The sequence below is a fragment of the Nothobranchius furzeri genome, chromosome 6, assembly GCF_043380555.1.
Source record: "Nothobranchius furzeri strain GRZ-AD chromosome 6, NfurGRZ-RIMD1, whole genome shotgun sequence".
Classification (NCBI taxonomy): Eukaryota; Metazoa; Chordata; class Actinopteri; order Cyprinodontiformes; family Nothobranchiidae; genus Nothobranchius; species Nothobranchius furzeri.
In genome coordinates, this window is record NC_091746.1 from 80299462 (window position 1) to 80320763 (window position 21302).

Consider the following 21302-nt stretch of genomic DNA (forward strand, 5'->3'; position numbering starts at 1 on the left):
AAATATTTGTTCTTAAATATCTCAACTTGCAAAACTTTCTTCAAATGATTAATTTCTGGCATTTTCTTTCTCGTTTTCTTCAACCAGCCAAGTAGTAAAAAGTGTCAAGTGCTCAGTTAAAACACACAGAGTATGATTTTATGGTTTCTCCCGATGGGGGCTCCTGCTGTCGGTGTCGGGACCACAATGCAGCAGGAGCAGTCCCGCACACAGATCAGTTTCAGTCTTTGTCAGATGGTGAATAGGGGCGGAGGAAGAAAACTCATTAGAATCCTATAAAAAGAAAGGATCCGAGATCATAAAACCGCCGGCTGGGAGCGTAAAGTGCTCACTCCCAGCCTGACAGAGACTCGGTGGTGACTTGGTTCCTTTCTCCCTCTCAGCGCGTCGGTTTTTAACTGATACACGTATTTATTGTGTCTCTGACACACCAGGGAATCTCTGTGGCGTTCACACACCTCAATGGCACTCGCTCCTTTGAGCTTCTCCTTTTTAACGGCATAAAATTCCCTCTGTAACATCTGGGTTGCAAGTTTGGCGACTTTGACGCATGGACTGTGCCAGGGCGCACGATTTTAATTAAGTAACGTTAATTACAGAAAAAATTAGAGACCGATTTTAACATTTTTTTTAAAAGTCGGTGTTGTTTTGAGGATGCTGGTGTCTACTTGGAATAGATATTGCGTTGTGATGTTCCTCATCGCCTCAGTGAAGACGGGGGCATCCCAGGTAGAGGCGCGGCCAAAGGCGAACTCCATCAAGCCTGCAGGCTTAGAAGAAACGCCAGCACCGGCTGCCAACCGCTCCGCTCCTGCCACCAAGAAGCACCGCGTCATTCCACAGGTAATAAATAATATTACAAAAACCCGAAAATTGTGCGCTCTGGTTGGATATTTTACGCACAAACGGAATAGAGGTGGCACCATGATTTATTTTATTGACTTTTTTTTAAATGCACAGATAAACGCCGTAAATGAAACTCATTATTTCTGCTGTTTTTGGAAATAGTGAGGATTGGAACCCTCGTAAACCTTAATTGCCTTTGAAAGCTGACTCCACTGCCGGGGCGCAGCGCGCTTGGACAGTAAATCATTGATGCCAGCAGAAATGTGAGAAACATTTAATACTCCGGGTAATTTTCTGTCTGGGACATAAAGTGTCATTAAAGTGGTCCAGACGCTCGCTGGGATTATAGAGGGGCCTCTGAGGGACGCGTACCAACTCAGAGAGTTTTAAAAAACGCCAGCCCTGCCCATGACAGTCTGATAGCAAATAAAAAAGTGAAATTAATTATTTTTAGTATATTTCTGTAAATTACTTTACAGATTTTGTTTTTTAAACAAATAAATAAATGTGACATTAAGCCAGATTTATCAGCAAAAAGTAAAAAAAAAAAGATCCTTATAGCTTATGTCTATTTTATTTATTCATTTTTCCATTGAGCCCACCTCTCAGTACCTTTCCCAGCAGCAGATGGCACTGCCACATCTTCCTTATGTCCCCAGGTCTTCTCTGCACATTGTTCATCCAGTTTTCCTGACAGATCCTTGCTAGACTGCTTTATCCCCCCTGTTAAGTGCATGGTGTTGAGAGCAGAGGCACCCGGCTCTGAGGGAAGAATTACTGAAAAACCACACTCTCTCCTCCGTGGAGTGTGGAGATCCAACCTCAAGCTACCCTGCCAAACCTCAATTTGAATGCCTACTTATAGCCTTTGCAATAATGTGGAGTGCTTTGTAAGAGTGGACCGAAGGGAAACGTGTGCAGAGACCACCATAATACTCTGGTCTGGTTTGCCCTAAATCAAAATGCTTATTAGTTTTGTTATGACAGAATAGGGGTGTGTATTTTATGGGTTTATTAGAAGTGTGTGTTTTCTGGCTCTTTGAGAGTTTTCCAGCGTCGTAGACTAACTGGCATGATTCAGTAGGGCTTGACAAACTGCACTGATGTTCTGCATCTCAGTTGTTTCTCTTTTTTTTATGCAGTTTCGTTCCAAAGTGTCCCACAGCGCGTATCCAGTATATTTTCACTTTTATTTGTAATAGCTGCTGATTAAAGAACCGTGTAAAGTTTTAGAAAGTGGGCTTTTAAAGTTTATTCTTGGAAACTCACATTAAAGAAAAACGTTGGTGCCAAAATGCTGCAAATAGATTTATGGCGGAGTTGTCACGTCGCTGGCTTTGGGGACGAGCGGTTGGCAAATTATCACACCTCTGGAGAATTTAAAGCATGAGCTGTGATTGTGGACTTGCCAGTTACCGCCCTGACCATTTTAAAAACTTGCTTTCTTTTCAGTTAATTATGGAGGCAGGCGGGAATTTCTCATAGTACGAGGCAGCTCGTTTCATTCCTGACTAAAGCTTCTGAATAATTGCAGTAAAAAAAATTCTTAATGGTGGTAAACTATTGAAAGAACAAGCTGCTGGGAACCGCTGCGTGGTTTGCAGTCCATCGGTTTAGATAGTCCTTGATTTGGGAGGACATTTTTTGACATTTCTATGAACTTTCAATAGTGGCTGTTTGGAGATAAACATCAGTCTTTCCCAGCATTCAGTTGTGGTGAAAGACTCACTCTTATCACGCCAGCCTGACGTTAATAAAAAGAGACAAAGCCAAAACCTCAGAGAACTTGACAGCTAACGATGGGTGACGCTGTTAGCTCCTTTGGACAGGAACCAGCAGAAATTGACAGGATGGGCAGCCAGTGCTCACCGCTGTAACCTCTCAGAGCCCACGGGAGAACCAACAGGGAATCTGTTAAACATCAGCAGCTGGTCAGTCAGCCTTCAGCAGTCACGTATGTGATGCAAAAATACTTTACCAAGCAATGTCCCAGAGGAGTCTGTTGAATGTATAAAATGACTATTTAGTTCACTGAATGAAGAAAAGAAGGGATAGGTTTCTCTGTCTGCTGCAGCTCTAGTCCGTCGTTCGTAGCGCTAGGACATGGTTGCACCAATGTTGGAATGGTTTTTACCCTCAAAACGTGACGGACTGTGGGTATCCAGCAAACAACGCTCAACTAAAAACGTCACGATGCAGAGAAATTAGAGAAGGCCCTAAATGTTGGTCAACTGTTGATTTGTTGAATGTTATCATGAACAGAGAGAAGAAAAACCACACTAACAGTTTCTTTCATACAGAGAATAAACAGCGGAACACATTAATAAGGGGCATTAGTGCAAAATGGACGTCGATTCCAGAAGACAGTCTTCTGGAAGCTGACAATAACCATACTTGGTATTTTTTAACTTGGTTTTCTCAAGAGTAAGCTGTTCAATCATCTTGAGACACAGTTTCATCTCAAGGGGCTCACGGATTGACAGCTGGAACTGAATCCTAGATTTAGTTCTACCTGGTTTGAAAAATATGTCATTTGGACCTCTCGCCAAGCAAGTAACACAATCGCTCTTTTCTTTCTTATTTACGTCCATAGGAGTAATCTGAGTCCGTTTACACACACTGTCCTCACAAAGCATGTTTTCACTACACTAGAGCCGAATTTCTCTGATGCTGTTCGACCAGAACATCAATGAAACAACTCTGCAGTAGTAAATTACAGTACAAGTGAGAAGATTTTAGGTTAAAGGGGACATATCACACATAACTTATTTTGCTGCCATGTGGGTCTCTTCTGCCTCTTTTAACACTCCAAACATAAAAAAATACCTCCATTAGATTTCTGTCATTGTTGGGTTTAAGAATTATTTTTCTAAAATAAGTCTTTTGAAAATGTTCCAGTTTGTGATGTCACAAAGGAAGAATGTAGGCGTGTAGGGTCATAACCCTAACCACCTCCCAAGTGCATGAGAGAGCTGCAGATGGAGGAACAGAAGCTCTACTCCGAGCCCCTCTCAAGCATTGGAGCTTCTTAGCTTATAGCAGCCTATCAGGGGATGGGTGGGCGTGGTCTGTTTTCTTAAAGTGACAGAGCCCTAAAACAGCGGATTCTGGAAGATATAATAAAACAGCTGGAAAGGGATTTAGAGCAAAGAACTCCGTGAACATGTTTTGTATTGACCATAAAACTTATAACTCACGAAAAAAAGGTCATGGTATTAAAAAGTGTTCACTTCTATCAGTTGCTTATTCTTGCTCATTTTAAATATATTTTTTAAACATTTTCAAAATGTTTTTTTTCTATTTTTACAATTTTTATATTTTTTGTTTTTGTGAAGCGCCTCGTGATTTTTTATCTTGAGAGGCGCTATAGAAATGATATTTTCTTCTTCTTCTTGACAAAAATTGCCACATGCATTTCTAAATGTGCTTTCTATTGGCTTTTAGTTCTTATGTCATCATCAGGGCTACCTAATATTTAAAACTCATTCTCAAAATCCCCTCTTACTTTTGTTTCCCTCCTGTCCAGGCGGATCTTTAGCAGACATTTTATTTATTCGTTTATTTTTTTTGTCAAAGCAAAACTTTGCATTATCCCTATATCGCCCACTAGGGGTAACATTTAGACTTGCCGACGAGGACCACCACCTGAAGCCTAATCAGACTGATTCCCAAGCCTTTGCAAGGAAACATTACACATGATGACTCTGTGAGCAGAGACTCCTCATCCGGGATTACACTCTTTTAGAGCGAATCCCCTCCCAGATTACCATCAAGAGCTTTCCCTTTTGCCTTGCTTAGTCTTTGATGAATTTCCCCCTTTTTCATGTCAAGTCAGCAAGATCAACTCAGAATGTATACTTAACTTAAAGAAGGTCTAGTTTTTTTGCAGACTCTGGATACTAGTCCTCAAAGAGCAACGGCTGTAAACACATGTGTTTTGCGTGATGAAAAGACGCCAAGCAGTGTTTAAAGACACGATTTGCGTGAGTGATTGTGCGCAGTCATCCCTATGTTATCTGATACCGGCTGTGTGTGCTTTCAGGGGATATGAAGTCTGTTTATACAGTGACATTGTTTATTTGACTCCTCATGGCCCCAAGCGCTCATTAACACCATTCATAGCTTCAAGTTACAAGCCGGAGCTCTAAAGGTCAGCTAGACATGAAACAGGGAGCAGAAATCGTCTGTGGACAGAAGCTGAACTAGCATTTTAATTTCTTTCAAAAGCAAAAATCTGTTGAATGACGACCACAATGCTTTGTTTTTTACAAACGGTAAGAGCCCATTAGAGAGTAGTTGAAAATAGAATCATGAAGGTAGACCTTCACTGTCATGGCTCATTATTACGATTCGGTTAGCTGCATTTAAAGATGTCTAACTCCTGAAAAAATACCTTCACATGCTGGATTTACTTAGTCCATCTGATGGCCCTGTCTGCTTTTAAAACAGATCAACAAAACAAAACAAAAAAACACACACATTTTGTTAGGTTGTACATGATTTACAAGATTGTGCAGGACCAGCAAGAAAAACTGACATTTTTAACATTCTGAATTTCACTTTTAAAAATAAACAAAATTCTTCTACAAGCTGCAATGGCTAATTTGGAAAGTTAGCTAAAAAGTTTGGAAAAAAGGAATAAAATAAAAAAGGAAAATTAGCTAAAAACAATTTTTCGTGCCTCTCAGCAACGTTCTAACATATTATAGCTATAAATGTATTATTTTCCTGGCATTTGTCAGACATAAACTTTGAACACTATGTGTGAGAAATATGACAAATACATCAGTTTAGGTTGGGGCTAACAAAACAACAAACATAAAAAAATCTAAACCTCGGATATGTCAGATTGTAAGATTTTGAGTCAGATGAGAAGTAGCTGAAGGGTTTGACATATTATATGTCTGTGGTGTGTAAAAGTTGCTTCATTAGAAGAGTAAAAACCATTAATTACTAATAAAACATTTTGATGCTGATATTGGCAGATAACAATGGAAGGAGGATAGTATCGAACAACTCTACTTTTCAATTTGAGTAAAAATCAACCCATTAAAATACATAAAACCTTAACAAAACAAGTGAAAAACCAACTGTCCTTCTCTGTCTGGAAAATGCAAATAAATGTTTATGTTTGACCTAATCTCTGTTGCCGTGACAAGTTGGTTTTGGTTTGTATCCCAATCCAGGCGGCTGATAAGAGGATTTTTAAAAATTCACTAAAAAAATGATGTATTTTTATGGAAGCGTGTTGCTTTTTCCTGTTTGTTTTCATTGCTTAGTTTTATTGTGGAACTTTAGGAGAGAATAAAAACAAAAACAAAAAAATAATGCAGAAATGACATGTTTTGTTTTATTTAGATGTTATTACAGAGCTCCTCCATGGAATTATGTCAGCACTTTGGAATGGCTCAACAAAAGTAAATAAGGGATCTCAAAGAGTGGGAAAATGTTCAAAGTCCCGTGCATCCTGCAGTAAATCCCTTGTAGATTGTAGCTCCCGCACATTTAAGGCTCCTCTTCAAAGCGGCAGTGGGTTGCCTGCACGAGCGCAACACGAGACAACACCTGAGGCTTCCCTTATGGATCCCTGTCTCAGTCTTTATCATCTCACCAGCATACCGAGAGGATTCAGAGTGCCCCCCCCAACCCCCTTCCTGTTTTATGTGTGAAGCAAGTCAATAAGGGAGCAACAGAAAAAAGCATAAATAAAAAGAGAGATGAGAAAGATGTCGTTTGTAAATCGTAAACGATGTGTTTTAAAACGTGACAGGATGAGGCCTGATTATCAGCTGCGGTTAAAGTTCTCTGGGTTTCAAAGATCTGTTTTGCATTGTTAAGTCATGATGGAAGAGGTGAGCCCAAGTCTGACACGGTCTTTCCTTCTTTTATGCAGCGAATTATGACTGATCTGAAACTGCTGCACAGCTACAGAGCAGGTAGTATGAAACACTTCATAGACCGGGCTGTTTTCCTCTTTCAATAGCAGCACGTTTTTCTTCTCAGGGTAAAAAGTCCCATTTTTTAGCACATCTCCCCCCACTTCTAATCAAACAGTTTGTGTGTTTATTTGTTTATTTAAGGATCCCCATTAGTCCATAGTGAAGACTATTCTTCCTGGGGTCCGCTCCATTCAAAACAAAAACATGTACATTATTACACACACAGTGTAAGATAAAAAGAACATACAAAGCATTTAAAACAGACGTATCAATTAATAAAATTAAGCAAAACAAATATTAGAAACACTAAAAATAAAATAAATAAACTGAGAAGAAACCAAAAGATAGGTCACTAATTCCTTAAAATTTGTTGGAGTAACCACTTTTTTTTCTAATTTAAAATCTTTATGTATGACCAGTTTCTTAAGATTTGCTTTGAACCTGCCATGATCACTAATAATAATAATAATAATAATAATAATAATAATAATAATACATTTTATTTAAAAGTGCCTTTCAGGACACCCAAGGTCACTTGACAGGAAAATACATTAAAACAACAATAAAACACAATGAAGAAAAGAACATAGAAAAATAATTCTAATTAAATCAGAGGTCACAGGCAGATTTGAACAGGTGTGTCTTGAGTCTGGAATTGAAGAGGGTGAAACTGTCAATATTTCTGATGTCTGGGGGGAGTGAGTTCCAGAGACGGGGAGCAGAGCGGCTGAAAGCTCTGCTCCCCATGGTAGTGAGACGGGCAGAAGGAACAGCAAGATGGAAGGAGGAAGATGATCTGAGGGAACGGGAGGGGGTGGTAATACTTATAAGGTCAGAAATATACGGAGGAGAGAGGTTGTGGATATTATTGTCATTTCAGAAGGCAGCATATTCCAATATAAAACTGCTCTGTAAATAACTGTTTTTTTTTTGAGTGCATTAGTTCTTGGTAATGGTAAAGTGTGTTCTCCCTAAGATATGTCTCTTGTTTCAAATGACAACATCACAGAAAATTTACTTCAGTAAATACAAAAGGACATTTTTAATTTTTAATTTATTAGGCAAAATAAGCTATCCAACTCTATTTGGCCCCATGTGAATTGTTTTAGTTGTCATTTACCAGATTGTTGAGAAAGTTTAGTTTCATTAAAGAAGCCACACGTAGGCCTAATACTGTCAGGACTGGATAGTTTTGACATCCCTTCAGTAAAACCTGTCTGAAATATGAAGCAGGCTAAAAGATCTCAAAAAGCAACACATTAAAGAGCAAGTCACCCCCAATCAACTTTTTTATTTTTGATAAACTATATAAATGCGTGTCTAATTGTGCTGCAGACACGTGTAGTCAGTAGTTCAGCACTTTAGAGCATTTTAGTTAAAATTTTAATTTTCTGCCTAGAACTGTCAGTGTTGTGTCGTTGTCAGGTAAAAACTCTGCACCGCATTTGAATTTAAATCTGCCATCGCTATTGGCTAAGAGGTACCCTAGGAAGTTAGCTGGTACCATATGATGTCACAATGTTGTTGTGAGCCTGTGTGTGTGTGTGTGTGTGTGTGTGTGTGTGTTTGTTAGCGGCTCCACCCTCTCAGTCTGCTAGGCAACAGCATTTGTTGCATTTTTCAAACAGGAAGTGGGAGTGGAGTAATACCCTGGTGGGGGGGATGGGGACTTGCTCTTTAAGCTCTGTTCTACAGAAACCACACCGACACTCAACTGTTATGCATGTGTAGTTTATTTTATGATGAGTATTGCTTTTGAATGTGATTGATCATTTATGGAACCATGAATCCCGCTCTGTGCCAGAACATCCTGATAAACAAGTCTGATTTTTAACCTTAAACATCTGGAACATGCTGGAAAACCTAGGAATCTAAAGGAACCTTAGCAGCATCAAGTCGGTCTAGCCACGCTCCATTGTAGCCTTAGCAGGTCAACCAGCGGCCCGAAAATATTAGGTTGGGCTAATTATATCACTTTATGTTTGTAGAAAGATGTTTGGAGGCTTAGCTCCAGAGCTGCAGTGGAGAAAAACTACAAAGATGGCATCGGCTTAAGAACAGTGCTTGATTGAAGCCAGTGGTGTGTCCAGGCCTTTGAATAATGGTGTATGGCGTACTGTCCCATTGACTGATTTCTGTAGAGATACAAACATCACATTTTTGCTCTGATTGGTCGTAGCACTGTCCAGTTGTGTGCAGAGGCTATTTGAAAGACAACCGTAGATCCCACCTCACCACGAGCTCTGTCTATGGGTCATGGCCAGACTCAATAATTATATGGGATGGCTTGCCAGGCTAGGAAACCTCATCAATGCTGCTGACTTCTCAGTGGCCTAGCAGTGGAGTGTTCGCCCTTAGATGAGGAGATTGGAGTTCAAATCCTGGCCGGGTCATACCCAAGTAAAAAAAAAAAAAAAGGGACCCAAGGCCTCCGTGCTTGACACTCAGCTTTAGGGGAAGGATCGGGGGGTTAAACCACCAAATAGTTCCCGAGTGCAGCCACAGCTGCAGCTCACTGCTCTCCACAAGCATGCAGGGAGGTCATTTCACCAGTGTATGATGATGACTAATGGGACTTTAACTTTAAAACACTTTTAATAAGAAGAGTGTGACAAAAATTCCTCTAAGACAACGTGGAAGACTCATGAGCAGTCATCATGAATGTTAGATTGTAGTTGTTGACACCCTTTTTGACCCAATTACGTTTGGCATATCCAGCCAGGCTGGCTTGAATAGTTTTGGGATCCCCTGGTAAATAAAATCTTCATTTAGAAATTTGCTGACATGAAACAGTCGAGCCTTACAACGACAAGAAAAGTCTGCGAGGGGGCAAATGCTTTTTGAAGCTGTTTAAATAAACTGATTGCATTAAAGCTTTGAAGTGAACTTTTGATCTTTGAAATTCCAGTTTGACAGAACTGGAGGTCGTATTAAGTTACAGAGATAATTTTCATTAAGAGGTCTATGTGACTAATTTTATAGGATGTAGAGCGTCGTGTCTGTAGTTGGAGCCAGGAGGTGATTATTGTGATGACAGGAGGCAGTGGGGACGTCCACTTCTGTTTTTCCAAATCTCAGGAGTCTCTAAATCTAATTGTTGGTGTTTAGCCCGCGCACAAATACGAATAGAAAATGGCAGCTTGTGGTTCTGAGGAGGGTTGTACTTTGTATTGATGTGGCACAGCTGGGAAGTTTGACTTCTTATGTTTCTTAGCAGAACGCAACTTAAGACATCCACTTCTTCATGGCATAATCGTTTAGATTACATGTAATTAAACCTTTAGAGGTGCTGATTTACACTGAAGTCACTTCTCTCGTTCCCCTGTCAGTTTTTCAGTGAAAACGTTGAATTTCCTTTCAGCGTCATGGTTTGGGTTAAAATCTTTGTTGCTTTCATCAGCCCATTGAACATCTGCACTTTTGCAGTCCGTCATAATGATGAATGAGCGTTCATGTTAATATTGCAGCTAATTCATTCTATACGTCTGCTCCATGTGTTCCAGGCATGAGAAAAAACTCCGATCGGCAACCGTCCAACACCACTAATCTTTTTAATTTTCTAAAGCTCGTTGCACACGAGTTGAAAATTATACCACGCTGAAATGTTGATGTTGTTGATTTAAACTGTGGTATGGAGCCTCAAATTATGCCTTTTTTTCAGTGACCACCCGGTGGAGGTTTATTATTATTTAAATCCATGGTGGATGCAGTTATTTCAGCCAGATATCATTCAGACTCTCCCCACTTGCTCACATGCTGACCGCTTGCTGTTTGTCAGTGGTAAGCCACACTAAATCAGGTCTGTCAACACTGTGCCAGCTGAATGTGGATGTGCTGCTGCTGCTGCTGGTGTGGCAACCAAACATGCTGTTCTAATGTCGCTACAAAGGAGCATAATTTACACCGCCAGTTTTCATTTCCTGTTTGTTTAGCACTTATTGGATGCACAAGTAGCTCTTTGTTTGTGGACAACTTGTGAACATAAAAAGGTCCAATAACAACCTTCAGCATTTATGGAAAAAAGGAGTTAGTCGCCCCTTCTTGTTGGGGACAGTGGATCTCAGGTTTGCTAGGTGTTTTAAATGGTTTGTGTTTTGTTGAGCAGCACAGTATTTTTTTCATTCTGCAGTGTTGTTTTGAAAGCTAAAACAAAACTCTAGCCAACTTTGCTAGGAAGGAGCATGATTACCTACAAAATTACCCCTCAGTTATAGCTCATTAAAGCTCGGAGCACTTGGAGGGAACTGGGATGAATTGAAATTGTGGCTTTCAGTTATCAGAATGAGAGTAAAAGGCATTTAGTTTAGCAGTGGCTATTTGTTTTAACTTTTTACGTTCGTGATGACTCCAAAGTTCTGGTAAAGAGCAACTCACTTTCCAAAAAGAGAAATGTTGACATTATAAACTGAAACAACACAAAACTGGACTCTAACGGACCGTTAAGCTCGACTCCTCAAACTACTACACTCATAATTCCCTAGCAACAATATTTGTTAAAAAAAACTATTAGAAGTTATTGTGTAATATTTGGATTTGTACGCAAAAATTACAGTCTAACTTTTACACTTGAGTTATGTTTATAAGTCTAAAATGAATTCTGTAAAGGTTTGTAATGTATCCTTAAAGAGCAAATCACCCCCAAATCAACCTATTTTTGCTGATAAACTATAAAATGAGTGTCTAATCATGCTGTAGACACATGCAGTCAATCATTTTGTACTTTAGTGTACCTTAGTTAAATTTTTCATTCTCGGCCTAAAACTGTCAGTGTTGCGCCCGCTTCAGGTAAAAACTCTGCACAGCGTTTGAATTTAAATCTTCCATCGTTATTGGCTAAGATATGATATATGACATCAGCTGGTACCATATGATGTCACAATGCTGTTGTGAGCTTGTGTGTGTGTGTGTGTGTGTGTGTGTGTGTGTTAGTGGCTACACCAGTCCCACCGACCACCACCAGCGCTCAAGGTGGGTTAAGTGTCTTGCCCAAGGACAGTAGCATTCTCTGGTCAGAGCCGGGATCAAACCTGCAACCATCTGATTACTGGACAACCCGCTGTACCTCCTGAGCTCCTGCTGACCCAAAAGTGACAAAGTAGATATTTCATTATATTTGAACTTAATAAGATGAGAATTTTTAAAACACTAATAGAAACAAACAAAAAATTTAATACATTTTATTTAAACCTGGAGTTCCTCATGGATATGCTCTTAGCCCTCTTCCTTTTTGTTAATTAGAATCCAACAATTGGATAGTGGGCTTAAATAATGTCTTTCAAAAGGGTGCCTAAAACATTTCCTTACTTACCCTGTTCTACAGTTTCTGCACTTGCTTCTATACTTTTTGTCACTCAAGTCACCTCTAACAGAGCTTGACTTTTGTTCTTTCTTCTAGCAAATTTTTTTCCATCCTCATCAGTAAGTCACTTTAGACAAAAGCGTCTGCCAAACACATAACATTTCAGGTGATCTAAAAGTGTTTATTGCTTCACCCTGATCTAGTAATAGTCAGGATTAGGAGATCCTGCAAAAATGTGTCCTTCAGCCTCGTCTCATTGTTTTCGTTTGGAAAAAATATTTAAATTTTAGAAAATCCCCAATAATATGAGTTACATTTCCACTTTTCTGTAACAGCTTTAATTTCTGATGGAGAAATAATGTGTCCAGTCACTGAAATCTTTCCTGAATTATAGCTCAGAGTCACAGAACTCCAAAGAAGTAAAACAAAACGCAACAACTGGATAATGCTGAGTGGTTCTCAATGTAAGTTGCCTGGGGCTCAACGGGATAGGTGCTGGCTTAGCAATAAAACAAATCAAGTGTTGCCTATATTATCACAGTACAAGGTAAGACTATCCCTTTTGTGGATTTTTAGAAAATCATGCATGATTCCTGAAAGAAGGAAGACTTGGGATTGCAGCTTTAATGTGTGACCGACAAAAACAATCAATGTTTGGGGAAAACATGATCACCTCTCAAAGATCACACAAATACTAGGCTATAAGACCTACATGACATTTCTGTTGGTGTCAACACACTGCAATAAGTTTTTAGAAAATTAGACTTTAGAAAATGTGTCAAACAAATTTAACGATGCAGTTTCAACCCCTTTTACGACTTAAAACGTTGTGATTAACAATTCTGATCCATTAAGGCGTTTTCTAGCTGCATTAGTCATGAATCCTGACGCGGAACTTGGTCCACGTGTTTTCTAGAATAAAAATTCTGATATGGAAAGTAAATATAGTCATTTCCATTTGCTTGCTTGTCTCAGCAGGTGTATCCATGCAGTAATGACAAGGAGTGCAGCGTGGGCAGCTACTGCCACAGCCCTCAGCAGGCTCCATCGCGCTGCCTCACCTGCCGCCGGAGGAAGAAGCGCTGCCACCGAGATGCCATGTGCTGCCCCGGGAACCGCTGCAGGAACTGTACGTGTTTGCACGCGCGCACACACATGCACACACACATGCTCCACTCCATAGATTTTTACTGGCAACTTTGTTAAATTTGGTTATCTGTGAATTTTATGAAACATCTGAGATTAGACACACTCCTAAGGTTCTAGACCCACACGCTGAAATGACAACGAACACAAACTGAACACAGACTGAACTAAATTTGAACTGCGTTTAAATTGAGGACCAGAGATGAGGAATCAGTGATCACATGTTTCGTATTGTTTCACCACCAATGATTAGTCTGGGAGCGTGCTGACATTGTTCTTTGTTTGGCTGACAAAAAGTCCCTGATGTTTTTTTTAATGACAAAAGTGGCTCAGTCAGGGTTTTCCATTTTCCTTTAAGGTTTAAACTGAAAAACCAACAGCTCTTCTTGCGTTGGGGCCATCTGGAGGGCAGAACACTGCACAGACTAAACACTTAATAAATGCAAATTAGGAAGGGAATGTTTTCACTCAAGATCTGATAGTTTTCGTTGTGCGGTTGCACTGAGGTGAGAACATTTTTAATTAGACTTTAGAATGTAAAAATGGTAAAATAATTATAGTTTTAGGTGTGGTTTCTTTCAGGAAACCCACTACACATTGCTGAATTTTCTTCCAGAATCTATTACAGAAAATGAGAATGTTCAATTGGAAATGACTACTCTACAGATCTGACATGTGGTGCTGGCACCTCTGCTCTAAAATATTCCGTGTTCTTCAAAACGCCACAGTTATGTGATAAACGTGTCCCTGGTGCACCTCAAGGCATTATAAAAGGGATACTAGGCAGTTCTGGCTCGCTTTTAGCGAGGGGCGTGACTAAGGAGGACCACGGGGAGCACAGGACCTGGAGGGAGATACCTGGGGGGGGGGGAGGAAAACTAAAGGGGCTGCAGCTCTGGGAACACATGAGGAAGACGTAGACAATGACACAAGAGGGTGCTAGGATACACAACAGGAGAACCTAGAGATGGATGGGTAACACAAGGAGACACATGAGGGAAGGGGCAGACGCAGATCATGACAGTTTTGCTTGTGAAAGCAAAAGTGAGACTTATCTCAAATCAATCAATCAAATCAAAGCTTTGTTTATAAAGCGTCTTCCGCAACCCTGTCAGGAAGCCCAAGGTGCTGAACACTACAGTACAAAGTTAAATGAAGTGAATAAATCAGAAAATAAAAGCAATTCAAATTACAGATTACAAATTACAAAAAAGGTGAAACATTCTAGTAGAAGACAAATGTGTAAAACAAGGGAAAAATTGAACCAATGAAAACTGTGAGATAAAATCAACATAAAAGAGGGCCAAATTCAAACATGTTCAGGAAACATCTCCTCGCTGTGTGTGCATCTTTTTAACACCTTAATCTAACAGCTGAAATATCTCCTCAGTCTTCATTAATTTCAACGGGAGCGGTTCATCACTAAATCCAATGAATCAGCTGAGCTCATGATCTAAAACATACAGGAAATGTGTTGGAATCAGACTCCAGCTTCCGCCATGTCAGCTCCACTCTTAAGTACAACAGGGGCCAGACCTGCGTCGGTACAGGATCTGCTCGGGTGCAAGATCGGCTCGGGGTCCTTCGACTGCCGATGACGTCAAAGTAGTTGATTGGCTGAACATGAACCTTACGGAAGTTATGTAATCACGTTATGTTGTTATCACGTTAACATTTGCCGTACTTTGACGTCATCGGCAATCGAAGGACCCCGAGCCGATCTTGCACCCGAGCAGATCCTGTACCGACACTGCACTCTGAAGTTGCAAGTGTGGTGTTCTGGAAAAAAGGGCATTAGGGGTCGGGATGACATTTCATTAACCCTGTAAAGGGTCATTTTACCAAATACTGGTTCAAGAAAACGTCGAAAAATATGAAAAGTTTAAAGTATGACTTTAAAAGAAAATCCCACGACTCCTGCAGTCCAAATCCAGTGAAAGTGATCTCATCCAACTCCAAGCTTTTCTAATCTTTATTTCGTTTTTTCAGATATTTGTGTCTCCATCTCTGAGAGCGTGCTTTCACCTCACATCTCACCGTTGGATGACCACAACGTACAATCCACCAAAGACCACAGCTGGAGGAGAAAAGGGAAGGTACCAGTGAAAGGTGAGACTCTACCTAACACTATAACAAAGAAACATTATTCTCTCCTATCATCTGTTAAACGTGGCTGTTCTTTTTCTGCCTCTCTCAAAAACGTTCATGAACGATGCCAGTCCACAAACTATGTTGATAATTGGCTCTGCGGTCATTTGTCACAGCACAGAGAACCTGAGAGGAAACCACAGGGTTTCTATTTGGAGCTTAAACAGTTTAACTGAAAAACCCACAAAATGCAGATTTCACCTGCTGATACTGATAAATTCCTGTAATCTGATTTAAAACAGAAATCTAGAGTATTTTCTCAAAGAGCACCATCTAAAGCCTGGTTTATGCTTCTCCGTCAGCTCCGCAAGGGACAGACACGCACGGATTGACGGAAGCGTTTTGCTCTTTTACTTCTCCGTCTCCTGGAGAGCGTTGCAAAGCAATTCCCTGGCAGGACAACAGAGGGCGTAGCGCTGTTCTGTGGTATCCTGTCATGCATCGGTCCAAGATCGTGTGTTTATATTGTGTTTTTGTGTATATAAGAGACTTTTAACACGGACATATTTGTCTCTCATTCTCCCACCTCTTCATGCGCTCCCCACCTCTAAATCCACGTTTCCTGTTATTTCCGTCCACAAATAAAACGCTTGCTGCGCATCTTTTCACTCCTCCAGTCACGGGGGAATTAAACTTTCATATTTTTAGAGTTTTTTCGCGAGGTTTTCTTCAAGCTTCTCCGTGTCTGCCGCTAGTTATCCTCGGCTCTCTTTGCAATGGCGGCGCTGTAAACAACAGCGGCGTCCTGACCAATCACAAGCTTGCGTAATCCGTCTCGTTCGACGGATGTTTAAAAAAGTGGGCTCGACTCCGTACGTACTTGCGTGCCTGCCGGAGTCCTACGCAAGGACGGATAATGGCGTTGCGTGTCTCCGCACTGACGCAGACGGAGAAGCATGAATCAGGCTTAAGCCTACTCCCTACTTCTATGATTACGGCTGTAAGCGACGCCTCTCATTCGTCAATGAGCACCTTTAGCCGAACAACAGAGCTAAAACACATTGTTTTGCAATTACTATTCTCATAATTTGCTGTTTATTCAAAAAAAAAAAAAATATATATATATTTTTTTTAAAGGTCCTAGATCATTCAAAATCCACTTTATGCTTGTGACCATCATATATTGTTATTTCCACCCCAAAGTGGTTTATGACTACGAGCATACATTTTACAGTCTCAGCAGCAAACCCTCTGCTGAAGCCTGGGGTTGGGGTTGTTGCAGCATCATCATGCCCCGCTCCTCCTCATCCAGGGTGTCTCTAGTCCAGGGGTGGGACATGGCAGCATGAATCTGCAGTCTCCAGGTTTGGAGCTGTGTACTGTTGTGGAATCCACATGAGAGAGGAATCCAAGAGTCTTATTTCCGAGTTGAAGTAATGGCTCAAAAAATAACATGTTTTATGAAAAATTTCATCTCAATATTGTCAACAAAAAAACAATCATTTATTGTGCTTACTGTTGCTCTGGAAGAAGTAAAGTAGCACGATACAGTACCTCCAGACTTAACTATCCATTGAAAATGTGGCCAACTCTGCATCAGTCCAGGTAAATGCACACACACAGTCTGTGATTGACATCCGTACGTAAACAGATGTCTAACGCTATTGGCTAAAGTTGAGCAGCACTCAATTCAAATTGCATGGGGCTCTATGGGATGGGGGATTAACTGAATAAAAATGTACATATTGTCCACATTATATCACAATACAGGGTAAGACTTTCACTTCTACAGATTTCTAAAAAAAAATCATACATAATTTCTGTTACGGGGAAAACTCTAGATTGCTGATTTAAGTTAATGTCCGCCTACCCCAAAAGGCCTCAAGTTGCTGCTTGAGAGATTTGTACCCAGATTATATCAAATATAAAAGCAAAAAAATCAATAATAGATTACACTTACTGCTTCCATTTGTGATTGCTTATAGGGTTCACATGGAGATATGCGACACATGCATGAGAAGAGTTGAATACAACTTGCATGACTAAATTGTTGCAACTGCAAACGTACGGTATTTAAAGAGGTTGGACCATATGTTTTATCCAGAGAGTAATTCAGTTACTTTTCTGTTTTCTTTATCATGTTTTTTAATTATTTTAGGTTTCTGTCATGTTGAAGATAATTAGAAAAAACTTACAAAAACACAAGAGTATAGAAACATAAGATCATGAACATTCTAAACCTCCTTCCATTTTTTCAAATTAAAATAATAATTAACCCATCTTTAATAGTTTTAAAACATAAAATGTTGTTGTACTTTCAGAATGACCTCTCTTAAGAGACGTAGAGTTTATATCCTACAGGACTGAAGAGCTAACAGTTTGTCATAATTAAAAAGTATTGCTGCTTTTTATGACAACTTCTATTTTTCTAATTCCCCAGTGGTTCGTGCATTTTTAAATAAACCGTTAAACTGTCCTCAATTTAGTATAGCATGTTTCGGGTTTTTGGTAGAAACATGAAAACATTTTTTCTGGACTTAACCCATGCATGCACTGGAAATGTTAAATATAAATAACTCCACAATTCCATAGAAATAAAAGCTATTCCAATCTGATGGCAGTTTAAAGGTTTATATGATAAAGTTGAAGTGTTTTAGAGCTGCTTTCAGACTAGCCGTTAGCCCATCAGTCCTGAAGAACATAAATTATTTTTCTGAACAGAGGTCATCTACAACAGGCTTCTCTTCAGGCACTCGAGGAGAACAGACGCTTCCGTCTTTCGCTCCCTTATCTTTTTTCCCCAAGGCTCTTTGTCCTGTCTGTCCACAGAGCGCTTCTCTGCATTTCTTCTGAAAAACTCTATTTTTTACTAACCACGGATTTGATAAACTGGTCATTCAATGTGATCGACAAGATTTTTTCAACAATGAGAACGGAGCAGGGGGCTCCCACATGTCCACAGGGGACACACCCGGTGGGGCATAGTTTGGATTCCTGGAAGGAATGGAAGATCATATGCCTCAGCCAGCTGTCCATTGAGGACATCGAAGACATGTGGATATTTGGTCTGATGATCACTGGATTTCTCCTGATTGGAGTGGGAGGATATCTGGTTTTCTGGAAATTTGGGAAGACGGGAGCGATTGGAGGGCGACCCGCACCCACGGAAAGCACCGTCCGTGTGTAGACTTCTCAGACTGGGACGTTACTCGAGGTGAATCGTGAGCTGGACAATGTTCTAGCTGCGATGCCGGTATTAGTGCGCAAAATGGATGTCATCTCGTAGAGAGTCACCGGACGGTAGGGACTAGCTTAAAACCCAAAATTGGCTTCACTGAAGGACTGAAAATGATCAGTTTAAAGACTGAAGGCAGAGAGGAAAATTATCTCAGCCTGACCCAAACAAATTCATGTTATCCGAATCTGACGCCCTGGTAGCCTTGAGCTGCAAGCAACTAAAACCCCCACGAATGAATGCAGACAGATGCTGCGAACCCCCCCCCCCCCCCCCACCCCCCCCCCCACCCCGCCGCCTTCGGATTGGTGGACTTCAGCCTGGCGAGGTCATCAGCTGGAGGAGTCAATGTGCTCTTCGCTTGTCCAAAGATCTCCCTCCCACCTGTGACTGTACAGTAGCTGAGCGCCGTAGATGGCTGCTCTCGCTGGGGGAAACAGAATCCCCCCCCCCCCCCGCCTTCCTATTGGAGGCTCATGTTATGTTGTGTTGTCTGAAGTCTGTTGTGTATCTGTTTGAGGTGTTTTTTTTTGCCGAGCAAAGCTGCCCTCCTGGTGGAGGGTAACTCTGAAGTGCCTTTTTTCCCTCCACCTGAACCAATCCTCATGTAACCCTCTGATCTCTATTAAGGTAGCGCGACTCAGAGTTGCGAATGACCACAGTCACCAATTCTTGTTGTGTGTCTTGCCCATGTATGTCTGATCTCTGAATTGTGTGTACTGAAACTCTAATTTCCCTCTGGGATTAATAAAGTATTGATTGATTGATTGATTGATATTTGTCACTAATATGCGTGACACAGAAACATATTTCAGCAAAGCCAAACTATTTGTTTCAGCACTACAAAACAAACGTTACCCTGAATACCCTGAATTACAGTTTGATGCTTTTAAGCTGAAGCAGTTGGAGTAACTAGTTTTTTTGCTTTCCTCTTCAAGGTCACGAGGGTGATTCTTGCCTACGCTCTTCTGATTGCTCAGAGGGCTACTGCTGTGCCCGACACTTCTGGACAAAAATCTGCAAACCAGTGCTGAGGCAAGGAGAGGTGTGCACCAAGCAGAGGAAGAAAGGCTCTCATGGCCTGGAAATCTTCCAGCGCTGCGACTGCGCCAAGGGCCTCTCCTGCAAGGTGTGGAAAGACGCCACCTCCTCCTCCAAGTCCAGGCTCCACATGTGCCAGAAGATCTGAAGCCGAGGCAGCTGCCATAGGCGTCGAGGGCTCTGTCTCCATCTGCCACGGAAAGTTTTTTCTTCTGTTTTTTTTTTAAAGAATGGGTTGTAGCTGTGTTGAAAAAGGAGCAAAAGACAGAGACTAACCAGAGACAGAACACGAACTGCGTGGGTTCAAGCTCAGCGAGCAAAGAGCAAATGGAAACGTTCTGATGTGTTTTGCTGTGAGTGGTCCATCCCTGCACTCAAACTTAAGCACGCGTTCTCAAAAACACATGCGCACATACTCCTCCCTGCTTCCAGACAGTAATGAGCCTAAGCTGTACTTGTTACAATATATTAGATAAATAAATTTATTAAACACTTTCAGGGAGCCACAGAGACGTGAGTGTGGAGTTTGTCTAGTTGGAGGCAACAAATGTAGCAGCCTTTAATTAAGCTAAAACCTTCCATTTTAGATCAACTATATAAAGCCATAACGTTTACATTCTTTACCAGCATTTGATTTGACACCAATAGATGTTATATGTAATTTTTATATGTAAAATTGTCAGGGACTTAACTTTTTGTTCGAGCAATTACCTAAAACCAGCTGCATTCGGTGTCAATGCGAAAACATTTAACACCTAATGCTCATAAACCAAAGAATAAAGGAACATTTGATGAGTTTCATCTGGTTGCATGAGCTTTTGACCTTGTTTTCAGCCAAGAGACCAGAGATTAAGTATTGTGTTTGCCTCGGAAACCTTATTTGATCTGTCAGAAGCAGCTGCGATCGGCTGTGATGCAAGCATGAGTTACAAACTGACTGCTGCAGCTGCAGACGTACCGGTGCTGAGACCAGACAGAAAACGGATCTGCTTTTCCAATCAAAAAAACAAAACCCAAGGATGTAAGAAACTACAATTTAGTTTTGTTTCAGTCAGAATGGAGATGTGGAAGGACTGATTAGAAAAGTGCTCCAAATAACTTGATATCTGCAGTCGACGGCACAGAGCCCTGTTTATGACGTTGTGCTTTCTTCACATGGAATTCAAATTTGTTCTGCATGTTGGCTTGGTTTTTTTTTGTGTCAAAACAGTGCTGTTCCTCCAAGCAATCACTCATTATATCACACGTGTCCTTTTTTGGCGGTATTCATTTGATTCAAAAGCATAGAGTGCTTATTTTGTGTAGCCGTCTGCAATGTCAACAAGCTTATATATGTAAATAGACTGAAAGCAATGTATTTAAGATTCAATGTATATTATGTATATATAATAACATATGAATCGTAACTGGTACAGTGAGAACAAGACTATTGGATTGGATGAAACGTGTAGATACGTATGGAGGGAATGCTTCCTTTAAACTTTTAAAAATACAGATCGTAAATGAAAGAACATTAAGTCCAGTTTATGTCGTGTAAATGGCGTGTAAATGGTATGAAGATGTATATCCTACAAAAAAGTTACTTGTGTGAATATTTTGCGTTGATTTGAGTGTGTACAATGATGGATGAATAAAATGAATGTATTTTGTATCAGTGGTCACATGAGAAAAATTACTGCTTGTTGCGTTCTGTTTCAGTTCGTGAAAA

The 21302-nt window shown here is 40.6% G+C and overlaps 1 protein-coding gene across 2 annotated transcripts; it reads left to right on the plus strand.

Annotated features, from left to right (window-relative positions):
• Window positions 1-293: 293 nt before the first annotated feature.
• On the plus strand, window positions 294-21245 carry dkk2 (dickkopf WNT signaling pathway inhibitor 2). 2 transcript variants are annotated; one of them, XM_015943700.3, is made up of 4 exons: window positions 294-843; window positions 13063-13213; window positions 15220-15339; window positions 19492-21245. In XM_015943700.3, exons 1-4 carry the CDS (start codon window positions 655-657, stop codon window positions 19740-19742), a joined length of 711 nt encoding a protein of 236 aa, XP_015799186.3. In that variant the 5' UTR covers window positions 294-654; the 3' UTR covers window positions 19743-21245. The 2 variants fall into 2 exon arrangements, with proteins under 2 accessions (XP_015799186.3, XP_015799185.3); XM_015943699.3 differs by having other exon boundaries at window positions 295-843; window positions 13060-13213.
• Window positions 21246-21302: the final 57 nt, after the last annotated feature.